General features: G+C 37.4%; 2 protein-coding genes across 2 annotated transcripts; both read right to left on the reverse strand.

The window, feature by feature from the left end:
* Positions 1-419: 419 nt before the first annotated feature.
* LOC311285623 (olfactory receptor 1F1-like) lies at positions 420-1,397 on the reverse strand (the record flags this gene model as incomplete). The annotated part of the gene is made up of 1 exon (XM_084401354.1): positions 420-1,397. One exon carries the CDS (start codon positions 1,395-1,397, stop codon positions 420-422), a length of 978 nt encoding a protein of 325 aa, XP_084257480.1.
* Positions 1,398-9,521: 8,124 nt separating this feature from the next.
* Positions 9,522-11,689, reverse strand: tpbgl (trophoblast glycoprotein like). The gene has a single exon (XM_084399798.1). The coding sequence runs from the start codon at positions 11,399-11,401 to the stop codon at positions 10,364-10,366; it is 1,038 nt and encodes a 345-aa protein (XP_084255924.1). The 5' UTR covers positions 11,402-11,689; the 3' UTR covers positions 9,522-10,363.
* Positions 11,690-12,041: the final 352 nt, after the last annotated feature.

Below are 12,041 nucleotides of genomic sequence, written 5' to 3' on the forward strand. Positions count from 1 at the left end.
CTAAAACTAGATTAAAATGTCATCAGTTTTTGTCGACTAAAACTAGACTAAAATATCATCAGTTTTCGTTGACTAAAACTAGACTAAAATGTCATCAGTTTTCGTTGACTAAAACTAGACTAAAATGTCATCAGTTTTCGTCGACTAAAACTTGACTAGACTAAAAAGAGTATGAATGTGACTAAAAGTAATAAAAACTAAAATGACAGCCTGACACAAAGACTAGACTAAAACTAAAATTAAAACAGGCTGCCAAAAACAACACTAGCATTGAGGAATTGGAGATTTAAGTTTTATAGAAAAACAATGCATTTTAATATGAACACAAAATAATACCAAAAGCATCACAGATATCCTCCAATATAACATTATAAATAATCTCAGCACTTTGCACTTGAGCCGCAATTATGTTCTATACATTAATGTGCATTTTTAAGAGGATGAACAGACAGTCTGCGGGTTAACAAAGAATGAATCCTGCTTCTAATCTCTTTAGTTTTCAATGAGTAAAGGATGGGATTCACGCAGGGTGTGATGAGGGATGACAAAGACAAGCACACCAGAACAGCATTGGAGTTCCAAAAAACTCCAAAAAATTTAAGATTGAAGATAACTAAAATTGGAATGAAGAATAAGGTCACTAACACGAGGTGTTCGATGCATGTGTACAGCGCCTTATAACGACTCTGATTATTTTTCATTCTGAATACAGCGATCAATATACTCATGTAAGTCAAGAAAATAAAAGTCAAAGGTACAACTATGAAGAGTATACCTAAAGAAGTGCCCAAATTCCACTGGTGCATCATATCGTTGCAAGCAAGTTCTAAAACAGGAGCATAATCACTAAAATAGCTGTCGACATTAAGAGAGCCACAAAATGAGAGGGGCAGGATGGATATAGTAACAAAGATTATTACAACAACACAAAATAACCAAATTGCACCAATTATGTAAGCCATTCTGGTGTTTGTGTTTATAGACTCCTGTCTTAAAGGCAAGCAGATCGCAATGAATCTGTCATAAGAGAGAACACATATGGAAAACGACTCGAGGGATACAAAAGTATAGTAAGTGAACATTTGCACAAGGTACAATTTAAATGGCACAAAATTGTCTCGAAAAAGATGAGTCTTTATCATGCCAGGCACAAGAGAAGTGCTGAGAACAAGATCAACCAAAGCCAGATTACCAACAGCCATGAACTTTGGGACATGCAGTCGGTGGTCATAGAAAATGATGATGATCAGAAAGACATTGCATACGACAGTGATTAAATAGAGCACAGTGAGGAAAATTACATGAATTTCCTTGTACGGCATTGAAATCATGCCAACAATGTAAAATCCTGCAGGCTGAATGAGGGAGTTGTTGGGGGCAGAATTGCCGTTCTGCATAGCCGTCCTTCCTTTACGACCAAGTTTCCTTGCAGCGCGCTTTGCTTTCAGTGGACGAGAAACCAGATTCCTATGAGAAACAGTCACACAACAGCCTGTGCTTTATACAAATCACCTTTAACATCTGTATTATTTGATGGCAAAAGTCATTAAAACATTCAACCAGAAATCAACAATGAAAATGTTACATTGTCTTAATAATACATGAAAAGGTGTTGTGGTGGTTTGTGGACAACACGTTTTTGCCTCTGCTTCACAGTTCGGGATCCTTAATGAAACTTGAGAACATTTATGGGGAATATATTGTCAAATTTGTCCTCCAGAGGTGTCATTAAACAGGAAAGAACCTCCAGTATCAACTAGTCTTGAGAGAAAAGACATTCATTAGTGGTTTTTGCTTCACTAATGTGAGATTATTGATGGTGTGACTAATTGCCTTAAGCGCCACTAATTAGTCTGTTTGTTTTTGTGTTCATTTTTGTAACAACAATATAATCTCCCAGAGGGATAATATGAAGACAGCATTACAAACTCCATAACACTCAAAGTGGGAAAATCATATAACAAAAACCTTAAAGGTAACACTTTATTTTAGGGTCAAATTCTCACTATTAGTTGCTTATTAGCATCAGAATCAGAAAGAGCTTTATTGCCAGGTATGTTTATACATGTGACAGAAGCTTCAGCACAAACAGAATGACAGTGACATAACAGACAATAAAAAGAATGAAAATAAGTAAATAGGAAATAAAAATATACAAAAAATATTTTTCAAAATACACACTATACAAAAATTGGCAATGGACGTTATATGTGTGTACAGGTATGTTATGTACAAATGCAAGGAAATGTAAATAAGTATGGCGTTTTAAATAAATAAATGTATAATAGTGTTGTGTAATGTACATCCTTATTGCCAAGTGGGGGCATTAAATATTCATGAGATGGATTGCCTGAGGGAAGAAACTGTTCCTATGCCTGGCCGTGGTGCTCAGTGCTCTGTTGCGCCGACCAGACGGCAAAAGTTCAAAGAGGAAGTGGCCTGTATGTGAGGGGTCCAGAATGATTTTGCCAGCCCTTCTACTCACTCTGGATGAGTACAGTTCTTGGAGAGTGGGGAGGGTTGTACCAGTGATTAGCTCAGCAGTCCGGACTATCCGCTGTAATCTTCTAAGGTCTGATTTGGTGAAACAGACAGATGTAGAAGTGCAGTAGAACTATATCAGCAGCTCCTGTGGCAGGTTTAATTTCCTCAGCTGGCAAAGGAAGTGCAGTCTCTGAGAGAAAAGAGAATGACTACAACTGCACTTTGAAGTGTGAACACAAGTTACACAGCTTGATTGATTGAGGTGTTAAAATGACATCAATCCTGAAACTTCTTTCTTCCTTTCTATTATAATTGCGTTTAGAGATATCAAGCTGTTGCTGTAATTTAAAATAAATGAAACTGAGATGCCTGAAGGCACCGAATCATTTGACAAGTATAACACTATGAAAAAAAACAACAACAAAAAAACAGTGTTGCTATATTAAAGTGCCCCTATTATGCTATTTTAAAGGCTTCTAATTTTGTTTGAGGTCTCCTACAACAGTTTTATATGCATCAAGGGTCAAAAAACACTTTCATTTTCAGTGATTATCAAACGACTCATTGGATGAATCAGTCTCTTTAAATCCCTCCCTTTTATCATCTTTAAATCCCTCTGCTCTGATTGGCCAGATGGCCCAGTCTGTGATTGGTCTACCGCTTACAGCACACATCGGAAACAAAACGCCCATTACCATTAACTTCAGCTCCGGAGGCTTCCTAAAGCTCAGCTATTGTACTCACAGTAAAGACCCTAACGATGACGTTGATTTTACCGTATCTATCCGAGTCCGATTGTGAAACATTGGATGAACTACTTATTCAAACCGAACCTCCATCGCAAGCACGACTTGAGCAGGATGTTTCTCAGTGATAAGCTGCTCGGTTTGAGGTACATTAGGAGATGTTTCAACTGTAATTTCTCACCATAAGCATTAACAAGTGTATGTCCAAACAAACATGTTTACATTTCTAATTTATTGCAGTGCACATGCGAGAACTGCATTAACTGTATCAATAACGGTGAATACGTTAGCCGAGCACTAACGTGAATGACTGATGTAACATTAAAGTTTGCAAAAAAAAAAAATCTTGCTCCATCCTTTATCTTTTCTCAAAGTAGTAAGAACGACAGACAATCTGCATTAGACACAGTTTTAGGCAGTAGTGGCCCACAGCTGATTTGCTTACACACTTACACAATATAAAACACAAACACCTAGTAGAAAATATAGGCTATACATCAATTATTATTCATACTTACAGGTTGATTCTGAGGAGCAAGTTGTTCCAAATAAACAGAGTACTAATCCATCTTTCAAGAGCAAGCATTTTGTGAATCCTGCGTTGAACTCCGAGAAGTAGTCAGTAAAATTAAGAGTTTGAAGGCGGGACAAGTTGTTCGCGGGAGGACAACGTACAACTAGCGGGCATTATGCAAATGTATTTTCTGGTGACGTAAAACCGGTTTATGTGGTTTTGAGTCGATTCCTTCTTTTGAGAGACAGTAACTTTATTTATCATGCACTTTCGAGTTTACATCTTTGCCGAACGTTTACATTCACAAACAGCTATATTACACACTGAAAGGGAATATTAAAAACAAAACAAAATAGGGGCACTTCAAAACACATCACCATATCTGTCTTAATTTGGAGTGCACTATTTAAAAAGTGCCATCCTCACCATCCTTATCGTTTTTGTCTTCATAACCCACATTTTAACTGCTTTAAACTTATAATTAGCTTTGATAACATATAATCTTCATTCATTTTAATCAAAGCTTCCACTCAAAGGATTTGGCCTGGCCAGAGGTTATTGGATTGAGCAAATCCAATTCAAGGTGTTTCAAGTGGTCACAGCCTCTCCAAAAGTATCATTTTCGTATATTAACCTGCACTGTACCGGCATTAAGTATCAATTATTCAATTTATGTACAGTATACCTTCATTCATTGTGTAGTATTTGGCTTCAAAGCACGACCTGTTTCGGAGCAGCTAAAGCCGTTTCTCATCACTCTGTGTGAAATACAGACTGAACGGCGGGTCAAAACAGTTAATGTCATACTTTTACGCTCAGGTGGAGTGAAGTTGTCATATTTTATACCACTCTGTGATCAAATTATAGGATAGCAAGCTTACTGAGACTTCATGTGATGAGGATTTTACTAAAAAGACCTATGGAATAGTGCACGTGAAATATTTTGTGGCTGTAAGGGTTTTTAAGCTGTTTTGCAAAATCTCATGTATAAATGTATTTGCCGGATTTGAAAATTAGATCATTGTGGGCTTATCGAATATGTGTCAGTTTTGGGAACTTAAAAGAAATAGAAAGTTCTAAATACTCATAAAAGCTAATTTGATTTGAGTTTACCGTATACTCAAACCATTAATTATTTTGAGCATTAGGTTTTACATAGTTTTACAAATTTAGAATAAAGCCAGAACACACACACACACACACACACACACACACACACACACACACACACACACACAATGTCTTTAAATAAAGACAACATTGACAAAGTGACTCATTTGTCTGTCTTAAAGCAATTCTGAGACAAAAACAAATCAGGTCTAGTCTGTGTGAATGATTTCTGCCCTAATTAGCCCCAAGCTTCTCTCATCTCATGAGGGTAAGAGGAAATTACTCTCAAAACTTAAATGAAAAAAGGTCACTGAGGTCGCCCTAAATTTGGTGTTTATTTGTTCATTAACAATTATCAATTTCAATAGAGATTATCTTACTATAAGGATTACTGAAATATTGAGAGTTGGCTGCAGTGATGTATGGCGAGATAAAATTCTGATGTGAATATTAATGAGATGTTGCATCAAATACATCATGTGTATCATCTTCTGCCACCTGGATTTTAGAAGCTTCAGGTAGACAGAAAACTGACAAGAGCCTGTCAAAACCTTCAAATATATTTTGTTTGAAAGCTGCTTTTGCCTCATGATTGCTGATGAAATAATTTTTTTGACAATTGCCATCCATTATGAAAGACAAACGCTTTATTTCATCATTTTCTGTGGGTTATGTAATGAGCCACCACAGTTTTCCAAGAGTCCCTTTACTCAAACTAGTCAACACATTAAGGATTTTAATGAGTCTTAATTAGAGCATTGGAGCAACAACCCTTTTTAAATAATGTGTCCATGACAGTATCTTGACAATTCCAAATGCATACACACCCCAATAATTAGTAAGTACCTGTTATGTATTTTACATACTCAAGGTGAAGAATAAGACGACACAGACACGAGTACCTAACGGAGATCATGCTAATAGTATAACTTTATATGACAAGTTTCTTTGGAGAAGTAGCAGATGGAAAAATCACATAAGAACAATTGCTATAATAGTTTTCCAAGAGTCCCTGAATGTTAACTCCGGAAAAGCTTTTACTGAAAATAGGTAGTTGCTTGGCCGGCACTATGCTAAGGTGTTCCTTGTGCAAAAAAGATAGTATAGAATGGTAATGGGTTGTCCTAGCACTATAAAGAGTTAGATGAGTTGGCACAAGACCAGAGCAGCACAAAACGGCTGGCCATTATAAGAGAAAATAGCCTATTCAAAGGGTTTCATTCTTTATCTCTTGCTCTTTTTCTTTTTTTTGCTGTGGTCGGCATAAATATTTGACTGTTTCCTCAATTTTAGAAAGTCAGTGAATTGGACAAAGTCATTTCAAATTTCACTCAGGCTTACAGGGGGAATGGACTCTGAGTCAGAGGCCTAATTCTTTACACACAGAGTGTGACTAACTCAAAGTTGCTGAGAGACTGGGGTCTGGAGTAGGTCATGTGAGATTAATAAATGTATGTGTGAAATTAAATCAGAGTGGGAAAGAAGATTCACCTTCTGAATATAACAGATGAATGATGCTGAGGCAGAATCTTTTTTTATCATCTAAGACTTGAACTGATGCCATCAGCACATATTAAAGGTGAACTAAGTAACTTTTTTACCTTAACCGAACAGCTTCGGAGTCATTGGAATAGTTATATGACTTTTTTGGGGTTGAATGGTGGTCGTCTCGCACCCCCCAAGCGCCTGTAAGCCGAAAAACCACCCTTGCAACTTTGGGCCGGCGTCAGGAAGTATCGCGTGATATCAGGTCTCGCGATGTAACGAATTGCTTTACGGCAAAAAAAATCTGCTAAAATTCTGTCATTATTGCGCTCCCTCACACTGTTCGAACCTGAATGAAGAAGACGTTTTAAAGAATGTCCCATCTGCTTTGATGTCGTTGATCTACTAGCCTCTGGTATCTGAGAGTCGCCAACGAGTTTTTCGACAGTGTTGTGAAATATCTATTCCGAAGCTGTAGGGGGAGCTCTAGAGAGAAACCTGTGAGCAAAAAGCGAGAATACAGCGAAGAAATTCCCGAAACTGCATAGCCCTGCTTTAAAGCAGAACTCGGCAACTCTAGCGAACTCTAGTCACTTCTTCTCTGATTTTCCCTTTTGTTGTCGCATGTTTTCCCCACGAGCTCCCCCTACAGCTGTGGGGGTGTATATTTCACAACACGGTCGTAAAAAACTCACTTGCAAGCAAGCCAACTGTATCGTGTGGAGCTATGTCTACCGAGGTGGGTAATCTGGTAATACATCATACATATGCGTGTGTGTTTATGTCGAATTGCTGTAAAGCAATTCGTGTTTCGCGCTCGTTCTCGCTTCTCACGAGACTTCCAATTTCTATCTTGCCGGGACGGTAGTCCCCAAGTTGCAAGGTTGGTTTTCTGCCTGGGAACGCTGGGGGGAGCGGGGAAAGTCACCAATATCACCAGAACAGGTTGTTTAACCTTCCAAATGATTTCTAGACCGTTTTATTAAGTTAAAAAAGTTACCAAGTTCTGCTTTAACACCTGCAGCTTTCTTAGCCAGAATCAGCACCACTAGTTTTGCAATATTTTTAGAATCCTCAAAACCCTATTTTGAGTACATTTTCTGAAAATAATGAAATACGGTATGAATCCCTAAAGGGACAGTAACATAAAAATATTTATTTTTTAAATTATAAAGAAATTACTATTTCCTCAAAATATTAGGGCTCAAATAATATGATTTAATGTTTTTCTTAAAATATTACTCTTATTTTCAAATTGCAGGAGCAATTTGAAAGAAATAATCGGCTCAAAATAAATTTACCATTTACCATTTACTCACCCTTATTTTCTTCCAAACTATAAGACATTTTATCTGTGAAACACAAGGATGATACGATTGGTGATTGTAACTGTGAAACTCCAAAACTCGCATAAAAGTACCATAAAAGTAGTCCATAAATCCTGTCTAGTGGAATGTGACTCCCTCTCTCCCTCGTGTGATCCAATCATTTGATCTCTGTTTCCCACCTGTGTGAAATGGCTTCTCAAACAAGAATAAATGTTGGGCGGAACTTTATTTTGTCCATCGGGAATTGATCTGATGGTTGTGGTTTGCTCTTGCTGTGATGTCATGAGAGTGACAGGTTGTCCCGCCCTCGCACCAATTAACACGTCATCAGAGAAGAGATGTCACTGCAAGAGGGAGGGGAAGTTATTTTAATTAAAGATTACAAGGGCACATGAATTAAAAAAAAAAATTATGCATGGATAAATCGTTTATGTTAAATATTGCAATAATAAAAAAAGAAAAAAAAAGAAAGAACAAAAAAAAAAAGAAGAAGAATTGTCCATTTTGATATCATGGTGATTTTAAGTTGTATCCACTCAAAATTGTCTCCTTTCCATTCGGGTTTGTTGCGTACACAAAAACGTTTGTTCATTACATGAGCACGACTTAGGAAAATAAGAAACTTCATCGTGATATTCTAATTCAAATTGAATTTTGGGAGTGAACAATAATTAATAACTAGAAAAAAAGTCTCCCACACGCTGAAAACGAATGTTTAAAATGACTATCCAACCTCTCTAATATCTGGATTCCACAGGATACAGAAACCATCAATGCAGTGAACATTAATAACAAACTTTATATAAAAAAATTATTCAGGCTAACTGGAGGGAAATGGATTTGCGCAGGACATTCATTTTCTGTTCAGTACCCACAGGATTTGTATCAGGGGTTGTGCTGGTGTGCAACTGACCTTGTGTTTAAAATCAAACACCCAATCATAAGGAACCTAGTAATTAAACCTGGGCAAATGAAGCAGCTCAGGGGCGAGACCCAGGATTTATAGGACATCCGCCTCTTATAGTTATGACCCTGATGAGATTAATCCCAGCTATAATTATGTCACAGATTTGTCTTCAGCCAATGCCTCTGTTCTTTTATTAGCAGCAAATTGTCTCCAACTATCATCAGTATTAGGGAGAGATAGCCTCATAGTAGGTTATTTAAAGAGAGAGTTTGAGATACACACACAAAAGTGTGCATACATACAGTACATGGTATTGCATTTAAAAGTATTTAATGATATTCCACTTATAAGAAACTGCCATTCGCTTCACTGCAATCAAATAATGCCTTAAAAATGTGTTTGCATTTGGAATAATGGATTTCCTCTAAACCCGGATTAGTTGACATTATTTGATATTCTCAATTATGAAAATCCAGAATGTTTGTTGTAAAAACAAAATGAAGCATGAAGGAACTCATGAGACACGTCCCTGAGGGGACCTATGCAAAAAAAATAAAAAAAAAATAGGACTTTCGCGTGCGCATGCAATAGTTTCTCGTGCGCACGCGTTTTATATTGAAGTCCTAATTTAAAATAGATTTTGATTAATTCATGCGCATCCACATCCATGCTCTTGTTTTCTTAGTAAGATGGCAGTGACGCAAATTGAACGCAAACCGGAAATTGTAATGTGTGAGTAGGAGAAAGTTTCTTGTGAGCATGCGATAGTTTCTCGTGCGCACGCTAAAGTCCTATTTTTTTTTTTTTTTTTTTTTTGCAAAGGTCCCCTCAGGGGCTCCGTAGACACGAGACCCATAAAAAAAAATAAAAAAAAATGCACACACACACACACACACACACACACACACACACACACACAAAGAGCATTCATTGAGGATATCTTGAGCTTTATTGAGGATACAAGTAAAATGGTATTATGTCACTGCTCTATATTGTAATTTCATCAGAAGATTATCCAGGCTGCATCACAGTAATTTAAAATATGATATAGGCTATATTGATATAAATATGATAAATATTTAAAATATTATAATTGTACATCTTTTGCACAGTCAAATATTCATACACATAAACAAAATCAAAGGTCTAGATTAAAAATTGCCAAGAAAAAAAAAAGGACTCATGTCATTGTGTCTCACTCTACACCAAGAGTGTCTGGAAATTGGCACTGTATACAAGGTTATGTGGGGTAAAAAAATAAAATAAAAAATAAATAAAAAATATGAAAAATTCAAGCAGTTCTCCAGGAAGTGCATATACTGTCTGTGCATATACTTTCACTCTAATGTACTTAAACATTCTCATACTATGTCACAAAAGCTAAATGTATTTACAGTTAAACCACCTGCATTCCATAGCCTAATACCTATTCCTATTTCCTATTGAAACAAATTTCTCACAAAGGATCTTTAAAAAATTCTCATTCCAACAACATTTTGTTGGACGAAAAATTGGACACGCCCATGAGTCCATGATGAGTTATTGAAGTTCCAGGTCCATTATCCTATCGAAGGCAGCGCCCTCCGGAGGGTTTCTCAATTTTAAAAGAGACAGCAATAAAGTTCATTTTAATAGTGTATATCTGCTGAAAGTTAACTTGGTCAACTTATAAGAGTTGCTACACTTGTCTTGAAGCTAACAGACAAAAGCCACAAAACTCCAGTTTCATTGCCATAGTGTGAGACACCATGCAAAGAGTTCAAGGAAATGGTGTCTCACGAGGTTCCGCTTAAACGGCAACGTTTGCTAGTCTGGGATCGGAGTCCTGTTCATATCTGTAATGATACACCTCCATTTGATCCCGGCAGGCCTCTCTGATGTTATTGAGCCATCTCTTAATGCCTCGTCTGTTCAAGTACAACACCATAAGGAACACAACTCCGATGAGGGCTAGCACAATGCCGAGAAGCACATAAGAACCCAAGTCTTGGGGTTTGCATACGTTCACCAGAGGTATATCCTTCTTCTCTTCAGGTTGAGCACATTTCAGAGTTTCCAAGTCTACGCATTGGCGGCTATTCTTAAGCCAATCATAAAACTCCTTCAGTTTGTCACATTTGCACTCGAACGGGTTCTGTGATAAGTTAACACTTATTTCCTTGAATTCATTAAATTTTTGTAAATCACGTTTATGCAAGGTGGCGATGGAATTATTTGTCAGTATTAATGTGGTTAAATTGAGGTTACCAAAACCATTAAGAGGAATTGATTTCAAATGGTTTCCAGACAGGTCCAGTGTCTGAAGATTACACAAACTGTCTGTGGAGAGTGCGCTTGGTAATTGGCTCGCGCCCGAAGCCATTAAGGTGTTACTGAGGTAAAGATTACGCAGCTGTCCCAATCCACAAAAAGCATCAGGATTCACAGCCATTAAACGGTTGTAACTCAATTCTAAGTAAAGAAGTCGGGGGAGTCCACAAAACGCACAACTTTTGATCTCCCGTATGTTGTTGTCCTCCAGTGACAGCGTGAGCAACTCCATATCTGTCCCGTTGGCTGAAAAAGCTCTCTCGGTTAAAACGGAGATATTGTTTCTGTTCAGAGTTAAGGTTTGGGTCCTTCTCGGCACTTCGAGAGGTAGTTTGATCTGTTCCGTGTCCGCACAGATCACGGTTCTGTCATTACATTTGCAGGTATCTGGACATTCATAAGCGTCAGCAGACAAAACAAACAAACACATCAGTCCTAAGGTAAAATGACATCGCTTTGAAATAAGTTGTTTTCGGTTGATTTCCATTTTAATCGTAAACGAATAAAAGTCTGTCATTCCAAAACGGACAGGTTTAATAGCCGCATAAATTCTCTTCGTAGTTCGGATTCACTTTGCTCCGGGAAACCGTTTCAGCCATCGAGGAAAGCAGTCCGCGAGGCCAGAGAGTGAGTGTTCAGCCCGGCAGCATTTTCTCTTCCTGCAGCTCCCCTGACGACGCCTACACTTACACTACTAATGCGATCAAGTGCTGTCTAGCAGCATCCCTGAGGTGAGCAAAACCTCGCCCACTTCCCTCAGAGAGAGACATACACAGAGCCGTGTAGTTTTTCAGTTATGACAGAGTGGATACTGAATGAACCTAATGTGAAAACAGTGTCCACAAGCATTTTGGAAACTCTTGCATGGTCTATGGGGCACCTAAACAGGGATGTAAAAATAAAGAAAAAGTACTCGTCTAAATTTTCTATAATAAAAATAAAAAATAAAATAAAATAAAAATAATAAATATTGTAGAAAGGCTGGTATACCCGTTTTTGGGACTGCTATTTTCTATGTACTGATATGTGATACCAACTCTAATAGACACATTTTTGTGGGGATGGATAGAATAAGAAAACAACTATAGTAATGACAATAATACATTTAATTTAATAAAGTAAAAAAAATCTCACACTCAAAGTGCTACAATACAATA

This window comes from Rutilus rutilus (genome assembly GCF_951802725.1).
Source record: "Rutilus rutilus genome assembly, chromosome: 25".
Taxonomy (NCBI): domain Eukaryota; kingdom Metazoa; phylum Chordata; class Actinopteri; order Cypriniformes; family Leuciscidae; genus Rutilus; species Rutilus rutilus.

What these genes read in the sequence shown, in the direction of transcription:
- tpbgl (XM_084399798.1), bottom strand. Translation starts at nt 11,401, where the DNA reads ATGACAGACTTTTATTCGTTTACGATTAAAATGGAAATCAACCGAAAA.